The 20,172-nt window shown below is 41.9% G+C and overlaps 1 protein-coding gene and 1 long non-coding RNA gene across 8 annotated transcripts in view; one reads left to right on the plus strand and one right to left on the minus strand.

Moving 5' to 3' along the window:
* LOC126475122 (uncharacterized) overlaps positions 1-20,172 on the plus strand; it is a 402,308-nt gene that overhangs the window by 35,974 nt on the left and 346,162 nt on the right. For 3 of the 7 annotated variants that reach the window (XR_007586667.1, XR_007586666.1, XM_050102719.1), the window contains exon 2: positions 1,903-2,185. The exons of the other annotated variants lie outside the window; for them this stretch is intronic. Coding sequence is in view for 1 of the 3 variants with exons in the window: in XM_050102719.1 (XP_049958676.1) it covers positions 1,903-2,097 (195 nt within the window). In the remaining 2 variants the exon portion in view is untranslated. Of the gene's footprint in view, positions 1-1,902; positions 2,186-20,172 lie in introns of those variants that run through there. 7 annotated transcript variants of the gene reach the window in all.
* Positions 11,194-13,519, minus strand: LOC126475128 (uncharacterized). The gene is made up of 2 exons (XR_007586671.1): positions 13,397-13,519; positions 11,194-11,476 (listed from the first exon to the last, which is right to left on the minus strand). It is a non-coding gene; the product is annotated as an uncharacterized LOC126475128 (long non-coding RNA).

Consider the following 20,172-nt stretch of genomic DNA (forward strand, 5'->3'; position numbering starts at 1 on the left):
CACAGTCTAAGAGGCGATGAGGTTGGGTAGATATCTAACACTCGAACCTCCAGATATCAGACACTCAGGTCCTTACCAAATGTCGTATGTCGATAGAGTATCAACCAGAACAACGGTTAAGTTCATGCTGTGTGCTGTCGTCCAGTAGAAAGTGCTTAAAGGTAATTGAAAGTAACACCAGAACTACGGAGCATAGGAAAAGCGTATGTATAGGGGAATGAGTTGAAGATCTCGTTGGTAGAGCGCCAGATCATCGTACCAAAGATCCGCCGTTTAAACCCGCCGGCACAGTAGCTCAGTGTGTTCCGTCAGAGGGTTAGCTGCCCCCTGTAATAAAAAATCTGAATGACTGGATCAACAGTGGACTTCAACGCGTGTCATAGGAACTCTGCCACGAACAAATGTAACAAACAGTAACGAACAAAATGACATACAAGAAAACACCAATGACGATGTTTTAAATTGTTTTCGCGTGAAATCGTTATACGGAGAAACATTTTCCTGATATGTAAATGTACTTTTCGGAGTTTGTAGCTATGTTCTTTTGGCATCCTGCTTTCGCTTTGCTAGCTGAAAGTAGCAAACCTATAGAGTACATTTTTTATTGATAAGTGTGGCGTTCCGTCTGACAGACCACAGTTTGAAAAAATCATCATCAGGGGACTTTGAACGCGGAATTTTTGGTACGATAACCTGGCGCTCTACCAAATCATCTACGTGACATCTTCAAATCATTCGCTGATGCATACGCTTTTCCTATGCTCCGTAGTTCTGGTGTTACTTTAAATTACCTTTAAGAATTTTCTACTAGACGACAGCACACAGTACGAACTAACTCGATGTTTTGGTTCATACTCTGTCGACACACAACGATTGGTACCGATATGGGTGTCTGACATCTGGAGGTTTGGGTGTAAGTAACAGTAAAACCAGGCTCCACCAGCTCACATTTCTTGCACTGGTTCGTAGTAGTTTCCTTCAGTATGTGACCAGCCTCTCTAGGACACATACAGAGGAATACCCAGCCATATCAGGAAAGTTGTTAAGGTTTTTCTTTCTTTCTTTCTTCCACGTGAACCTTTGTCCCGCAATGGTCGCAGGGTCGGCGTGGTTACAACGGAATTGGTAAGGTTAACTGAAAGGGGTGGCCAGATGCCCATCCTGCCACCACCCCATACCCCCCGGAATCAGTGTACCTCAGCTTTCTGCATCTAGTGTAAATCATGAAATAGTGCAGAAATGTTACAAATGTCTGCCTGCCGTGTAACTGAGGCGGGATGTGAGGACCAGCCCGGCATTCACCTAGCGCGATGTGGAAAACCTCGTAAAAACCACATTCAGGATGGCCGACACAACGGCCCACGTCGTTAATCCGCCAGGCGGATGCGATTCGGGGCCGGCGCGCCTACCCGATTCCAGGAATCAGCGCGTTAGCTCTCTCAGCTAACCTGGTGGGTCAGGAGTTGTTAATGCATGTACTGGCTAAATTCAGAACATTGAGGTACCTGAGAGCCCTACACCTGAGGAAGGGTGTTCCCTTTGGAAGTGAGAAAGTATCGCTGCTGTTAATGACCTACTTTAAAGATTTAGAAAACAATATTAGTTGGTACATTTCCCTGATAGTTTCACGAGATTGTGGAGAAATCCAGCCAATTCATAATGACAAATTAGTATGGAGTGAAGTGTTACAGTTAGCTGTCAATGTGTTACTTGTCCATTTCACAAAACGTCGTAAACATAGACTTCATGAGTTCACTAGTTCCAAGGCCTGTTCGGACGAAGTTTAGCTTAATTTAGTTTATACTTTCCTCTTCAAATTTTCTTTACCAGGGTATATCACAATAGATTTTGTATCTCTAAAACGCTGTATGTTACATATATCTGTGTTTCTGCTGTCCACAGGTCTGCTCTTTCCTCGTAGTGCTGCTGGTGGCGGCCGTGTTCGCCCAGGAGAAGGCCAAGGAGACCCTGAAGGGCGCTGAGGCCTACTACGCCTACGCCGCCCCCTACGCCTACAGCGCCTTCGGCTACCCCGCCGTCAGGGCCTACTCCGCCTACCCCTATGGCGCCGTTGGCTACCCCTACTACTACCGCTAAGAAGACACAAATTCTGACATGATGTCTCCTGTACTGATTCTTCTGTTTGTCTCTTTTCTCTAAATACAACTCTATCACAAAACAAAAAGTTGTGTTGATTTCATTTCTTATCTTATAACATTACCCCGGACCAAAAGAATCTAATATTTAGTACGCCACTAGGTCAATTATTCTGAGATAAACCACCCATTTTGAAGGTTTAGATAAAAACCATCCATTTTTAAAGTTTTTTTAACGATGTATATTCAGTAACACAAAATAACACAGGCTCTTGCTCGACAGGGAGTCATCAATATGCAGGACAAAACTTAGTTGCCAGGAAATCTCCGTCTCATTTCTCGAAGTAAATTCCTATAAATCCAGCTAAGTTCAAACAACCAGTACTTTGGAAAGTGTGCCACTCATTCGACACATTTTGGATGATTATTTACATAATTCTGATTATCAGAATGATGGTCTCGATTCATGTACCTCCATTACTGATATCCACAAGGTGAGTCTGAAATAGTATGTGTCATCAGTTTCAGAGATCAGAATCAACGTATGAGCATAATTGCTGACACTGCATCCTATTCTTTGTATGGTTGTATTTGGAGAATGGGAGTATTATGGAAGGCATGTTTATCGAGATGTCTCTGATGAATTTAGCATTTTGTGAATCACACAGTATTATTTCATCATTAAGGATGTGTCAATGTCAGACTATTGTCATACCATACACTGATGAAAAACACATCTGTCATCATCGAACAATGCTGGGAAGAAATGTTGCCTTATGGTAAAAAAGTATCTACTTGACATTGATTATCTTATTTATTATTAACAGCAAATCACAGATAGCTAAGGAGGACGTCTGAACGATTGTATCAAGCACCACTCAATACTACACTCACGTTTTATCTGGACATGAATAAGCATCTAATCCTAGACCACTTAACCAAAGCTCATTGTGCAGGCCGCGGTGGTCTAGCGGTTCTAGGCACTCAGTCCAGAACTGCGAGACAGCTACGGTCGCAGGTTCGAATCCTGCCGCGGGCATGGATGTGTGTGATGTCCTTAGGTTAGTTAGGTTTAAGTAGTTCTAAGTTCTAGGGGACTGATGACCACAGATGTTAAGTCCCATAGTGCTCAGAGCCATTTGAACCAAAGGTCATTGTGGAGTTTGACACGTCGAATAGATGATGGCATGTTCATATCTTGCGGCTTTAGTTTCTATTAATAACAGTAGGTCGTTACCACGAAAACGCAATAAGGAAATGGAAAAATCCCTACTTCAGTCGTTGCCACTTGCTTTCGGCTGGTTAAATGCTCGTCTAATGGTAACAGGTTTTACCAACACCTTTTTCTCCAGATTAGACTGTGTTTACCTAAGTAAATCAGTTTAGATTTCGGATAAATCTCGCAAGTCAAAAGAAAGGAACATCGCAGATAAACAATCCATATTTTCACATTTCCTCATGATAGTTGCTGTCACTCGGTATACAAAAGAAAGTAAACCTTGCTGTTGTTCACACGAGAACCAAACGAATTTTTACACTACAACAACCAGAGTTTACATTATGTAAAAATCTCGAATACTCCATTACAGGGAGTAACAGTTAATCTCAATAGCAGGGAACCAGTTTGAATCGAAGTACCGAAACCTGTGTCATTCAACTTGTTTTCCTTAATTATTAAATAGAAAAGGGAGGCACGGTATAAGACGGCGCAACGCATCAAAGTGGACAGCGTTAATACACTGTAGTTTATGAAACGCATTGCATACCGCTTCTGGTTTTCACTGGAATCTAGAGATTACAGTTCCTGCTGCAGCACCTATGACAACCCCTTCAGTGTCGTCCTCATGTTATGACACTTGCTACAGTAAAACATAGATGCCTGCATACAGTTTGCGAATCCATCCGATCTTAGACAGACGCAAATCACTTTTTTATTTAAAAGATATGTCAATTCAGAAATGTTGTTGAAAGAAACATCCAGTGAAATCTAATTCTTCAGGGCGTTATGAAAGCTGTATCTCACGATAGCATCCTTGTGTAAAACGATCTCAGTCGTCATGCTTGCCATAAGTAACTATCTGGTTGTCTACAGAGATATTCGTTGTTAATCTTTAACTGATACAACCTGTGTGCAGTAGAATATAGTTTAAGTACAGGCAGTAATTTAATCATTCATTTATCAGGTTCCTTGAGACCATGCTAGACATAGGTACCTAGTCGTGGACGAGTCAGTACATAGTTTACAGAATGATGACTAGAAAAATGCCATATCATCAGCTATGCGGGGGATTCCTGTATATAATAGGAGAATGTTATTACATTCGGAGACGGCATTTAACACTCACTTTTTTGAGTTCCGTTGAAAACCTACTGAAAATTAACCTGCTGAACAGCTTCCCGCACACCGTTTGTGGCAGGCTTATCCAACTACACATCGACTTCCTGTTTAGTGTTCATTGAATGAATGTTGCAGTTTCCTCTGAATGATCCAATACCGTCGACAAAAAATCCCATGATATGACACATGAATAGGTATGGTACAGTTACTGTTCCGAAAAACCTGAGCAAAGACCCACACAAAGTTCATGAACTTACACATCTTACTACTCTTTTCTGAGCTAAGAATATTCCTTGTCAGTGCACAAAGCTGTCTCAGAATATTTTGCAATAGGAGATTACTGACTGAAAGAAAGCAAAGTAAAGAAGTATTCCAGTTTCAGTTTTAAGAAACTACATTCATAGCTTTTGTTGCAGTTAAGCGTTGATCCATCTTACGTTACCGAATAACCTACTAGCCACAACATTTCAATTATTTTCCACACCTTTAACAACAACACTTGAGTCATCTCCGAACAGAAACGTTTTTGAATCACTTCTCATATTTAATGGCAGATCATTGATGCTGAAATCTCTTCTCTGTGTGTTAAATGTATCGAGAGTACTCTTTAGTTCTCAGTCTATTCCGTATCCCTGTCAGGACCTCACACACAAAAGAATAAAATCAAACATCTGTGGATACTCCTTTCTAGAACCAAATAGCGAGACTAGCAAAAAGTTATATGTACTAAATTGTTCATCTACTGCCTTAAAGGACTTTGTCACGTGCTTTCGAAAACACTATCTCTTTGACACGTTTTATAAAGTGGATTTACTAAAGAGTCAATCGGACAGGAAACCGACCACATCTGAGGGTCCCTTTGTATATTCGACAGTACAGAGCTCGCATGTGATACTTTGATCTACAGAATACTACTTGACAGTTCATTATATCCACTGGAGTCTTTATTCTTTATGTTTTAATAACTGAGTCAGCTTTATCTTTCCCTTTAGGTACATGTGACAAAACTCTCTGAATACCAAATTTCGAGAGTTCTACATTCACATACAGCAATAATATTTTGATTTTTCTTGCAGTTGTCAGGAATTGATTATAAAAAATTTTGCAAAATTCTGGTGGATCACTAATAGCTTCATAAACACACAAGATAGGTGTAACATGTTGAAGACCAATATTCTACTCTGAAAGTTGTTCCACAATTAACAGCACAGTTTCAATTTCGTTTCGAGAACTTTCTGTTTTCTTGGTGTAATGCATTCATTTTGCCGTAATGACTGTAGTAAAATTCTGTAACTGGAATCGGACAGCATTAGATACTGCGCAACATTTCCATCTTCCTCCTGCATGATATTCTACATCCAAACTGTTGCTTATTATTTCTGTGAATCTGACTGCAAATTTTTGATGTGAAATATATGTTAAAGAAAGTGGTAAAGGTTTATAGAACTGTATTATATTCGTAGTTAGAGTTATATGTGTTCTAAATTTCTTGTCAAGTTTATTCTTCGAAACTAGCTTTAAATGTTTGCAATACAGGTGGACTCATTGTAACATATAGTTTCCTAGCAATGCTTGTGTGCTATCACGTTCAACACAGCCAGTATCCGGAGGGGAAGAGGGTGTTCTCTAACCTGGTAGTGACAGACCGATCTTTTTCTAATTCTCCTAAACTGGCTGTGGACGGATTCTCCCTGGCTGGCCTACTGGTTTGTGGTTTCTGAGACTTCTCGCACAGAAAAAAGGAAAAGTGTTGTAAGGCAGCAACACCTTACAGAAGGTCTGTTAGAGGGAGGGGCTGGACATCCGTTGTATTGCAGAATAGCACCAAGCCTTATCCGAAAATATTTTTACGAACTGGCGTAGCAATGAGGTACAATGCTTCATTTGCTTTAAGAGATTATGGTTTTATCTGACATTTCTATGAAATAATAAAAGAGAAAGGAAATTACGGTAACATTAATAAAACAACTTAACAACAGTTCTTTTGTAGCATACAATAAAAACAGAATGTAGTTGATCTGCTGACTGCGCCTGCGTAATAGACCTTATCTGCTTGTAGCCGTTGAACTCGGACAAATTCACACAAAAAATAGAGTTCATCGACCTCCCTTCTCATCCTTCAGCACTGAATATTTGTTATGCCGAAATAGTGGTATGATCCCCAATTAGAACATGAGCTCTGAGCAGAGTTTCAAAAAATTATAATCAGTAGGAGAATACTGGTGATTTTTGTAGTATTCAACCACTTATGACTTTTCGAGAAAAGCATCGAAGGGTGGACGGCTTACGTTTCCTTTTATTTGCCTATTTAATGTAATATTTTGATTATTTGTTTCTTGGAACTGTGAGAGTAAAAAATTTTCAATCTTTGTTCTATTACTAAGTTTATTACAGGAAATGATAGGACTAAAAGTCGAGAATCGATTATTTAAGAAGCGGATTATTTTAAACGGTTTTAACAGTCAGGTTTATGTGGCGTGGAAAAATACGATATAACCGAAGACCAGTTGTTTTAATAACTGTCATGCCTACCTCTGAGGAGAAGGGAGTATTTTCGTAGTATATTTCAGAAGTTTGGAGAAGGTGATCCTTTGAGAACAGTCAAGTCATTCCTTGCAACACTGATATTTGAGAGAATCAGAAAGGCCTATAGTAGGAGAGTACTCCTTGAATAAGATACGGTCTTTGACTTTAGGTTGTCCCACATGCAGCGGCAGGGTTGAGGCGAGGAGAGTGGCAAAATGCTTTAACAGTATTTGCAGAACCCACGCAGCGTCATCAGTACACACACACAAACACATACATACAGTATATATATATATATATATATATATATATATATATCTTCTAATATGTTTTGGAGTTCCTTCTTGAGCGATACGCCTTTCTTGGAAATAGGGAAATCAGAGCTCTGCTAAGTCAAGGTACGTACACAAACATACGCAGGCACACTACACACACACACACACACACACACACACACACAAATACAAAACACACATATACAAACATGTTATGGGTGTGGGAGGGATAGAGAGAGAGAGAGAGAGCGAGAGAGAGATAAAGGGAGGGACTTTTGATCTCTGAATCACGACCCAATATTTTACTGTCATAGTCAATGAAACAGGCAACTGCTACATACACGAGAGGCTCTGTCTTGTTCTGCTAGTTCGATATCCCACATTCTGCTTCCATCTTGTTCTCATAGATAGATCTGTAAAACCCAAGGTTTTACAACAGTGGTTGGATCTCTGTCTCACTACTAAACCATATTTGTTTTCGTAGTTCCTCCATCCATCAGCTTTGTTCCTATACATCAGTCTGTGACCCTCTGCTCTGCCGTCTTCGTTCTTAAAGTCCTATCTCTGCCCCCTCTGCTCCGCCATGTTTGTTCTTGTACACCTTCCTTGTAGCGATGGACATAACGTTAGCGATGGCAGTGCCAGCGGTCACGGTATTTCAGGGGCAGATAGGAAAGCAAATAAAATATTATTGTATTGTTATCTAGATTAGAAATTAATATAAAAAATAAAGCATTTATAATCATAAATACAGAAACAAGTATAAGACAAATGTTCAAGTAAAATTACAGCCTGCACAGAAACGTCAGATCAAAATGGTTTCGTAGAATCGGTCAAAGTCGATTCGAGTTTAGCACAGCTCGATGAGTGTGTAAACTATGCTTGAGCTTGCCGTCTCTCGTAAAACTACGTTTGGAGCGTGTAATCTCCTACTGCAAAATATTCTGAGATACCTTTGTGCACTCACAAGGAATATTCTTAGCTCAAGAAAGAGTAATCAGAACTTCTTGTAGGTCTTTGCTCGGGTTTTTCGGAACTGTAACTGTACCATACCTATTCATGTGTCATATCATGGAATTTGTTGTCTACAGGCATCTATGTTTTACTGTAGCAAGTGTCATAATGTGAGGACGACACTGCTATGCATGCTACAACAGGAACATTTGACGTTCCCTCTCCCCTTTTTGTTGTCGCTGCTGATGTTGAGCCGCTACAGCTACAGCTCGGTCGGTGGAATGGAGACGCAACGCGCAGTGATGGTTGTCCCCGTCGGATAACGTGGACCAGCACCTGAAAATCTCTAAAGAAAATTGTTCCTCGCGTAATGTATGATAGTCCGTTTGCGAGTCCGCACAGTCTTCTCAGCGATGCGAACTGCTGATTTTAATTGTCTGTAATGGTTTTATGACGATTTGCTATGCCCGGTTAGTTAGTTATTGCAGTATTGAGTGCATCATTCATCACCGGCGTCGTTTCACAACACTGAAGCGAAGAAAAATTCATTTGCAGTTCAGTATTAGTAGTTGTTGTTACGTTGCTAGGCAGAATTGTTCACTACGGCACGACGCAAATCCAGAGATAATCTATAATGCTATTTTGCTTTCGTGCGTCGTGATATTATTTCGCGAAAACACTCCTTTCAATGCTCAATGTTCATCAAATCACTCTTACAATCAAAATGTTCACAGTTGATTAATTTTGATCATCAACCATCACACAGTTCAATTAATGATGGAGCCAACACGTGTGATTTCCATTACTGACGAACAATTTCATTCTTCCTTCTTAGCAGTTAGTTTATAATCGTCACACCACACGCACACCTATGGAGCAGATCAATTACGATTCTTTTCTGTTCGGTGATCGTGACTATTACGATAACTTTTACAATCGGCATATTCGTAATATCTTCCTGCGGTCGTATTAATGTTCCCTACTCCAAGCTAATCAGGTATTGCAGTCTTCGATACTGTGTCCATTATTCGCTATAACTGTTCGCTTTGATGAAGGTTGAGTCCAACAATAATATCTCCAATAATTTAAGTTCATTAACTCGTCGTACACTATCAGAACATCACTTCAGTTCCATTTCTCAAGTCAGAATAACTGAGAACAAAGCCCGCGCATCTCTATCACACAATATTTTTTTTTTTTTTTTTTTTGAAAGAAACAATCTCTTAGCGTTCCGTTTGTAGTACTACAACAAACGGTGCTCTCTCTCGACTTGATAGTAATCAAGCTAGCAAGCGACTAACTTTTCCATGATCGAGCATTATAGGTGTAGTGAATTTCCTTTTCGCCGCGTTCACAACTCTCTTTCACAGTAAATGTTATCTCTGACCGACATATTACTTTGGAATTAACTTTCGTCGTACTGATTTGCAGTTATTACTAAGATGTATGATAGCTAATTAAAAATAACCTTCCTTTCTTTCTAGCTTTATATCATGATATACTCATTAATCAATGAAATTGGTGTTCATCAAAACTTTAAGGTGTTATACTATTGTCAAAGTTGTCGTACCTGTCAGGATAACACTGCTCCCTACTTTAAATTATCATGACATTCTCATTTGGGTTTTCGGGTTTCTTGGGGTGTTACAAACAGTAATCTCTAGATTACAGTGAAAATCAGAAGAGGTATGCAATGCGTTTCATAAACTACAGTGTAGTAACGCTGTCCACTTTGATGCGTTGCACCGTCTTATACCGTGCCTCCCTTTTGGTTCTCGTGTGAACAACAGCAAGGTTTACTTTCTTTTGTATACCGAGTGACAGCAACTATCATGAGGAAATGTGAAAATATGGATTGTTTGTCTGCAATTTTCCTTCCTTTGACTTGCGAGATTTATCCGAAATCTAAACTGATTTACTTATGTAAAACACAGTCTCATCTGGAGAAAAAAGTGATGGTAAAACCTGTTACCATTAGACGAGCATTTAACCAGCCGAAAGCAACTGGCAACGACTGAAGTAGGGATTTTTCCATTGCCTTATTGCGTTTTCTTGGTAACGAGCTACTGTTATTAATAGAGACTAAAGCCGCAACATATGAACATGCCACCATCTATTCGACGTGTCTAACTCCACAATGAGCTTTGGTTAAGTGGTCTAGGATTAGATGCTTATTCATGTCCAGATAAAACGTGAGTGTAGTATTGAGTGGTGCTTGATACAATCGTTCAGACGTCCTCCTTAGCTATCTGTGATTTGCTGTTAATAATAAATAAGATAATCAATGTCAAGTAGATACTTTTTTACCATAAGGCAACATTTCTTCCCAGCATTGTTCGATGATGACAGATGTGTTTTTCATCAGTGTATGGTATGACAATAGTCTGACATTGACACATCCTTAATGATGAAATAATACTGTGTGATTCACAAAATGCTAAATTCATCAGAGACATCTCGATAAACATGCCTTCCATAATACTCCCATTCTCCAAATACAACCATACAAAGAATAGGATGCAATGTCAGCAATTATGCTCATACGTTGATTCTGATCTCTGAAACTGATGACACATACTATTTCAGACTCACCTTGTGGCTAACAGTAATGGAGGTACATGAATCGAGACCATCATTCTGAAAATCAGGTCATCATTTTATGTAAGTAATCATCCAAAATGTGTCGAGTGAGTGGCACGCTTTCCAAAGTACTGGTTGTTTGAACTTAGCTGGATTTATAGGCATTTACTTCGAGAAATGAGACGGAAATTTCCTGGCAACTAAGTTTTGTCCTGCATATTGATGACTCCCTGTCGAGCAAGAGCCTGTGTTATTTTGTGTTACTGAATATACATCGTTAAAAAAACTTTAAAAATGGATGGTTTTTATCTAAACCTTCAAAATGGGTGGTTTATCTCAGAATAATTGACCTAGTGGCGTACTAAATATTAGATTCTTTTGGTCCGGGGTAATGTTATAAGATAAGAAATGAAATCAACACAACTTTTTGTTTTGTGATAGAGTTGTATTTAGAGAAAAGAGACAAACAGAAGAATCAGTACAGGAGACATCATGTCAGAATTTGTGTCTTCTTAGCGGTAGTAGTAGGGGTAGCCGACGGCGCCATAGGGGTAGGCGGAGTAGGCGCTGACGGCGGGGTAGCCGAAGGCGCTGTAGGCGTAGGGGGCGGCGTAGGCGTAGTAGGCCTCGGCGCCCTTCAGGGTCTCCTTGGCCTTCTCCTGGGCGAACACGGCCGCCACCAGCAGCACTACGAGGAAAGAGCAGACCTGTGGACAGCAGAAACAAAGATATATGTAACATACAGCGTTTTAGAGACACAAAATCTATTGTGATATACCCTGGTAAAGAAAATTTGAAGAGGAAAGTATAAACTAAATTAAGCTAAACTTCGTCCGAACAGGCCTTGGAACTAGTGAACTCATGAAGTCTATGTTTACGACGTTTTGTGAAATGGACAAGTAACACATTGACAGCTAACTGTAACACTTCACTCCATACTAATTTGTCATTATGAATTGGCTGGATTTCTCCACAATCTCGTGAAACTATCAGGGAAATGTACCAACTAATATTGTTTTCTAAATCTTTAAAGTAGGTCATTAACAGCAGCGATACTTTCTCACTTCCAAAGGGAACACCCTTCCTCAGGTGTAGGGCTCTCAGGTACCTCAATGTTCAGAATTTAGCCAGTACGGGCATTAACAACTCCTGACCCACCAGGTTAGCCGAGAGCACTAACGCGCTGATTCCTGGAATTGGGTAGACGCGCCGGCCCCGAATCGAATCCGCCTGGCGGATTAACGACGTGGGCCGTTGTGTCGGCCATCCTGGATGTGGTTTTTACGCGGTTTTCCACATCCCGCTAGGTGAATGCCGGGATGGTCCCCACATCCCGCCTCAGTTACACGACAGGCAGACATTTGTAACACTTCTGCACTATTTCATGATTTACACTAGACGCAGAATGCTGAGGTACACTGATTCCGTTGGGTATGGGGTGGTGGCAGGATGGGCATCTGGCCACCCCTTTCAATTAACCTTACCAATTCCGTTGTAATCACTCCGACCCTGCGACCATTGCGGGACAAAGGTTCACGTGGAAGAAAGAGAGAAAGACCTTAACAACTCCTCTGATATGGCTAGGTATTCTGTGTCCTAGAGAGACTGGTCACATACTGAAGAAAACTACTACGAACCAGTGCAAGAAATGTTGCCGTGAGCAGGTGGAGCCTGGTTTTACTGTTACTTACACCCAAACCTCAGATGTCAGACCCCTATATCGGTACCAATCGTTGTGTGTCGACAGAGTATGAACCAAAACACCGTTTTAGTTCGTACTGTGTGCTGTCGTCTAGTAGAAAATTCTTAAAGGTAATTAAAAGTAACACCAGAACTACGGAGCATAGGAAAAGCGTATGTATCAGCGAATGATTTGAAGATGTCACGTAGATGATTTGGTAGAGCGCCAGGTTATCGTACCAAAGATCCCGCGTTCAAAGTCCCCTGATGTTTTTCTTTTAACTGTGGTCTGTCAGACGGAACACCACACTTATCTATGCAAATGTACTCTATAGGTTTGCTACTTTCAGCTAGCAAAGCGAAAGCAGACTGCCAAAAGAAAATTGCTACAAACTCCGAAAATTACCTTATTACCCTTACATGCAGGAAAATGCTTCTCCATATAACGGTTTCACGCGTAAACAGTGAAAAATGGTCATCGGTGTTTTTTATGTCATTATGGTCGTTATTGTTCGTTGCATTTGTTCGTGGCAGACCTTTGATGACACACACTGAAGTTCATTGTTGATCCAGTCATTCAGTTTTTTATTACAAAGGGCAGCTAACCCTCTGACGGAACACCTGAGCTAACTTGCCGGCGGGTTTAAACGGCGGATCTTTGGTACGATGATCTGGCGCTCTACCAACGAGATCTTCAACTCATTCCCCTATACATACGCTTTTCCTATGCTCCGTAGTTCTGGTGTTACTTTCAATTACCTTTAAGCACTTTCTACTGGACGACAGCACACAGCATGAACTTAACCGTTGTTCTGGTTGATACTCTATCGACATACGACATTTGGTAAGGACCTGAGTGTCTGATATCTGGAGGTTTGAGTGTTAGATATCTACCCATCCTCGTCGCCCCTTACGTTATGCTAGGAGCTACTGTGGCCGGTACTTACGAAAGCCTTCATGGTGCTTTGAGGTGTGTGTGGTGCGCGGTCTGCAGTGACTACTGTGCGGAGCGCCAGCGGCCGCTCTTATAGGGACGGCGCGGCCTTGGCTACCGCCTGGAGTCCTGCTGCTGCCCGCTGGACACGACGTTTTCGGCGACGCCTTGTCTCGCCGTTGCGGATTACGGATAAGCTCTCATCTCCTGATTTTGTGCGCGTGCCAACGGTCACGCTGCATTACGAAATCCGGATATAAGTATTTTCTTCACTAACGCGTTCTTACACTTCACGTGCATTATCAACCCGAGGCCGAGAACATCTCTTCACCAAATAGCTTACAGCTTTTCTATCGGGTGACGTCGTCGATCACCGCCGATATTTCGACAGTAACACACCCTTTCAATCTCAAGGCACAAATGCAAGAAGGAAGCAATGTGCAAGGGAATTTAATACCTTGGTTCACAGAGGAGAATCAAGGAACATACCGCACGCAGAACAATTGTCAACACTAACAAAGATAACCAACATCAGAAATATCGATAGTGACTATTAATCAACACGTGAGGTAGCACTAATTCTGTCCCTCTGTTTTTTGATGAGGGACAGAGCCAGATTCCAAGCAGCATTTAAACAAAATCCACCATCTCTGTTTATAAGGTTGCTGGATAGTTTGATTTCAACAGCTTCCTTAACATCACTATCCCAATAGCTGGACGCGCAAGCCAGAATCTCAGTGTTCTTGTATTCAATAGGATGACCGGTGTCAAGGCAATGTTCTGCAATAGCGGATTTGCTAGGATCTTGTAAGAGTGTGTGACGCTTATGTTCAGTACACCGGTCTTCCACAGTCCTGATTGTCTGACCAATATATGACATGCCACAACTGCAAGGAATTCGATAGACACCAGCCTTACCCAACAGGGCCTTAATCTTAGAAGGTGCTCAAAATATACATTTCACATCATATTTCCGCAAAATACGGCCAATCCTGTTGGAAATGCTTCCTGCGTAAGGCAAAAAGGCCGTAGACTTAGGTGCCACTTCGTTGCTATCGTCACTCACCCGTTGCACAGAAGGCTGATAGCGCAACGCACGTTTGATCTGCCTCTCACTATAGCCATTCTGATGAAAGGTGACTTCCAGATGTGATAGCTCAGCTGCCAAACTTTCAGGGTCTGAGATAACGTGGGCCCTGTGAACCAAGATACGAAGTACTCCTTCACGCTGAGCTGGATGGTGACAGCTATCAGCTCGCAGATACAAGTCAGTGTGAGTAGCCTTCCTATAAACAGAATGTCCCAACGTGCCGTCCGTCTTCCTTCTGACCAACACATCATGGAAGGGAAGGCATCCATTCTTTTCCACCGCCATAGTGAACTGAATATTCGGGTGGATTGAATTCAGGTGCTCCAAAAGCCGGTTTAAATTCTCACTACCATGAGGCCAAACAACAAAAGTATCGTCTACATATCTGAAAAGGTCGGTGACTCCAGTGCACGTTCCTCAAAGTCCACCATAAACAAATTGGCCACAATAGGTGACAACGGGCTTTCCATTGCAACTCCATCAGTCTGTTCGTAGTACTGACCATTGAATAAAAAGTAAGTGGAAGTCAGCACATGTCGAAACAAATTTGTTAACTCGACACAAAACTTAACCTCAATTAGCGGCATTGAATCAGAGAGAGCAACGCGAGTGAAAAGAGAAACCACATCAAAACTGACTAGAATATCAGAGTCATTCAAACGCAATCCCTGCAATCGACATAATAAATCTGCAGAGGTCTTAATGTGATGTTCACACCTACCTACTAATGGGCTCAACAAACTAGCAAGATGTTTAGTGACACGATATGTCGGAGCACCAATATTAGAAACAATGGGCCTCAACGGGACAGCCTCTTTATGGACCTTAGGGAGGCCATATAATTTAGGTGGTGCAGCACAGTAAGAATTAAGGCTCTTGATAGTCTCCTGTGACAAAGAAGTTTTCTTCAGGACGTTGTCAGTCTTTCTCTCAATACTCTTAGTAGGGTCAGCACCGACTTTGCGATACGCCGATTAAGAAAGTAGACAATGCATCTTTTGAATGTAATCGTGCTTGTTCAACAAAACCGTGGCATTCCCCTTGACTTATGTCCAGAAATGAACTTATGTCCAGAAATGAATGGTTGCCGTGCTAGAGATCATTTATTTATTCATGCATTGTTACAGAGACATGTTTTGAAAATGGTTCCCATGTGCGTCAACGCATGCGTGTACGCGCCTTAGCACATTCTCTCTCACAAGTTCACATCGTCAAGGCTGCATCCGAAAGGTATCGGGGGCAGCATAAATACGCTGCTCCTACGTCTCCATACCTACAGTTGGCTCTGCATACACGCTACTTTTGAAATGTCACCATAAATCGCACGGGCTGAGATCCGGAGCACGAACAGGCCATGCAACTTGCCTCCCTCGTCCTATCAGTCGGCCAGGAAAGAAGACATGATTGAGATGTGTCCGGACTTTAATGGCTAAGTGGAGTAGAGCACAATCATTTAACAGTGGCATAACCCTTCTTCCAGCAGGGTAGGCAAAGTCACCCGCAAGAAAAGCCGATAGTTCCGGCCTTTTAGCAGATGTGAAAGGAAGACTGGCCCCAAAATAAGGTAACCAATTATCCAGATCCAAAAATTCCCGTTACACGGATGTTCATGACTCGCTGTCACCATACCATGGGGGTTCTGCATACTATCCCACAAATGACTGTTATGACACGTAATAGGAGTCCTTGATCCCGGAGGACGTTCGAGTCCTCCCTCAGGCATGGGTGTGCGTGTTTGTCCTTAGGATAATTTAGGTTAAGTGGTGTGTAACCTCAGGGACTGATGACCTTGGCAGTTAAGTCCCATATGATTTCACACACATTTGAACATTTTCAACAAAAGGTGCCCTCATCTGTGAATATGATGGATGATACAAATACCGGAATCGTGAAGAAATCATTGACAAAACTGCTTCCGATATCGGAAGTCTGTCGCTAGTAAGCCCTGCATACACTGTAAGTCATAAAGATCGTAACAACTGTCATGGACCACGCGGTCGTCTGGCTTATCCTGTACTGTCGGGCCAACTGCCTGGTGGTTACACTGCAGTCTCCTGCCACTGTGTTAATCGTATTTTCCTCCAAGTCTAGTGTTCGAACATTTCGGTACATCCTTCATGATTTCCCGCTTCCTGAAACGACTCTGTCTCAAACAAACGGCGAAACTCTGTTGCAGACATTGAATGCTGTGGTTGTTGTCGGTTGGGATCGGTCTCTTGATGCAACCTGGCTACCCGCTACCGGTTGCCATTTGCCTTTCCGTAAGTAAACATCATGTCGGCAATCTCTCGCTCTCGATTCTAATAGAGAACCATTGTGTACAACAACGCTGTATCACATCCACCACTAGGTAAGGCAGCAAGAGAATTTAGTCGAACAGGACATCACCAATTACTATGGGAAGAGAGGGCGCTAGGACACGACGTTTGAGGAACAGTACCACCCTCTAGGAGGAAACCATAGATATTGCCAAAAAAAGGCTCTCAGCCCTGTGGGACTTAACATCTGAGGTCATCAGTCCCTTAGAACTTTTAACTACTTAAACCTAACCAACGTAAGGACATCACACACATCCATTCCCGAGGCAGGATTCGAATCTGCGACCGTAACTGTCGCGCGGTTCCGGACTGAAGCACATAGAACCGCTCGGGAACAGCGGCCGGCGTGGATACTGCAACCGCAGCTGCATAGTACAGGGCATATTAGACTACAGTCTCTGTAATAAAGTATGGTGAATAAATGGTCTGTAGCATGAGAACCAAGCATTTCGGAACATCGTTAGACCTTTCTTGATCCGTATCCACTCATCGAACAATCCATATAATTTCTACTCGGTGCAAAAATCACTCTGTAGAAATAAAACAGTATGCAAATGAACAACCATCTGGGGTACTTATGTAATCTATCGAGTTTGGAGACTCCACAGTCACAAAGTGTGTTACTTATCCCATTTGTGTAACAAATATACACTTTTACCATGTTGGGTTCTAATTCTGTTTAACAATGACAATGTTTTCTCAACTTCCACAGCGATCCTTGCTTTTTATGTCTGCGGTCGTCTAGAGTGAAGTCGGTTTGGTTTGCATCGTCGATATCTTCAGGGGAATTGCTAGATGTTTACTATCCACAGTCTTTTTGTACTGTTTCGGGAGATCATTTATGAGCAGTAGTTGAGGATGTAGAATATGGGTTAGTGCTCATAGCCATTACATAGGATTAGGCATCAGCTGTCATTCTCTTAATGTTGTTTTGCTCGCTGCATGTGGGCTGTTTAACCAGAAAGCACAGGTCATTTTATCATTATATCATGGTAAGACACATTTCATGAAGCATCTGCATGACAGGACACTACGTTTAATTTAGTGTTTAGCGCTACGAACTTACAGTATCTAGTTGCACGTAGAGAAAATAGGACTAAACGAATGAGGTGTTTGTATGAAATAGGGAACAGTAGTTTCATTTGTGGCCAGAATGCCAATTGGAAATGGGTATAAGAACAGAAGCAAGAGCAGTTAATTTGGTCTGTGTGAAAAGAGCAGTATCTCCCCAACAAATCATCAGTACTTTAATTTCTTTCATAAGGTTGTGATTTCTGTTACTTCCTAACTGGTATTTTAAAGACATGTTCCATAGTTTCTGTAAATAATTTTGGTCCCATTTTACATCTTTTCCAAAGTTTAAGTTTTTACCTGATTTTTCCAATTTTATATTGATATAACTGACATCAGTGTCACGTTTTATTAAACTTCCTGGCAGATTAAAACTGTGTGCCCGACCGAGACTCGAACTCGGGACCTTTGCCTTTCGCGGGCAAGTGCTCTACCATCTGAGCTACCGAAGCACGACTCACGCCCGGTACTCACAGCTTTACTTCTGCCAGTATCTCGTCTCCTACCTTCCAAACTTTACAGAAGCTCTCCTGCGAACCATGCAGAACTAGCACTCCTGAAAGAAAGGATATAGCGGAGACATGGCTTAGCCACAGCCTGGGGGATGTTTCCAGAATGAGATTTTCACTCTGCAGCGGAGTGTGCGCTGATATGAAACTTCCTGGCAGATTAAAACTGTGTGCCCGACCGAGACTCGAACTCGGGACCATTGCCTTTCGCGGGCAAGTGCTCTACCATCTGAGCTACCGAACCACGACTCACGCCCGGTACTCACAGCTTTACTTCTGCCAGTATCTCGTCTCCTACCTTCCAAACTTTACAGAAGCTCTCCTGCGAACCATGCAGAACTAGCACTCCTGAAAGAAAGGATATAGCGGAGACATGGCTTAGCCACAGCCTGGGGGATGTTTCCAGAATGAGATTTTCACTCTGCAGCGGAGTGTGCGCTGATATGAAACTTCCTGGCAGATTAAAACTGTGTGCCCGACCGAGACTCGAACTCGGGACCATTGCCTTTCGCGGGCAAGTGCTCTACCATCTGAGCTACCGAAGCACGACTCACGGCCGGTACTCACAGCTTTACTTCTGCCAGTATCTCGTCTCCTACCTTCCAAACTTTACAGAAGCTCTCCTGCGAACCATGCAGAACTAGCACTCCTGAAAGAAAGGATATAGCGGAGACATGGCTTAGCCACAGCCTGGGGGATGTTTCCAGAATGAGAGTTTCACTCTGCAGCGGAGTGTGCGCTGATATGAAACTTCCTGGCAGATTAAAACTGTCTCGGTCGGGCACACAGTTTTAATCTGCCAGGAAGTTTCATATCAGCGCACACTCCGCTGCAGAGTGAAAATCTTATTCTGGTCACGTTTTATTAGTTTGCTTTTTTGGTTAATGGTTATACTTTATTAGAAGGATTCATATATGTTTGTCAGAAACAAATAGCAGAACGATTTCATAAAATTAATGAAGCTTATATTTGCTGTCTAACTGTATTTCTTCTATCTATGTATCTCTGTTATTTGGTTCGTAGTTTGAAAATGATACAAAATATCACCACGATGTTCACCTGAGGCGATTTTACGAACCAACGAGTTCTAATGTTACCAAACCATAATTTTAATATGTCATAACTCCAAAATACGAACTCGAGTTATGTCCAGAAGAATAGAAATCTGATACATGTTAACTTTGGCATGGAGAAATATAGGATCTCATGAGGCAATACTGAGCTCGCTACTTATCTGGAAACAAACATTTATGAAGGGTAAAACTGTATTTATAGCATCTGTAGATTTCGAAAAATCATTCGATATAGTCCACAGAAATACCAGTCAGGTTGTCACGGAAAAAGTACAGCGTACAGGTACAGAAACCAGTCTGCAGTTCTAATAGTCGAAGTACATGAGGGGCAAGCAGTACTTGAGAAGTGAGTGAGACATGGTTGTATGCAAATCCCCGTGGCATTTTATCTGTATATGAATCAATCAAAATATGAATCTGACGACTAATTTGGGAAGTGAGTCAAAACTAAGGGAGAATAAATAACAATTTTATTTTTGTCAGTGATACTGATATTCTGTCAGAGACGGCAAAGAATTTCAAAGATCAATTGAAAGGTTGGTTAGCTGAGTCGGGAGATGTGACGAAACAGCGATGTCATCGGTGCCATCGGATTAGGGAAGGATGGTGAAGGAAGTCGGCGGTGCCCTTTCAAAGGAACCATCCCGGCATTTGCCTGACGTGATTTAGGGAAAACGCGGAAAACCTAAATCAGGATGGCCGGACACGGGTTTGAACCGTCGTCCTAC

This window comes from Schistocerca serialis, chromosome 4 (genome assembly GCF_023864345.2).
Source record: "Schistocerca serialis cubense isolate TAMUIC-IGC-003099 chromosome 4, iqSchSeri2.2, whole genome shotgun sequence".
NCBI lineage: Eukaryota > Metazoa > Arthropoda > Insecta > Orthoptera > Acrididae > Schistocerca > Schistocerca serialis.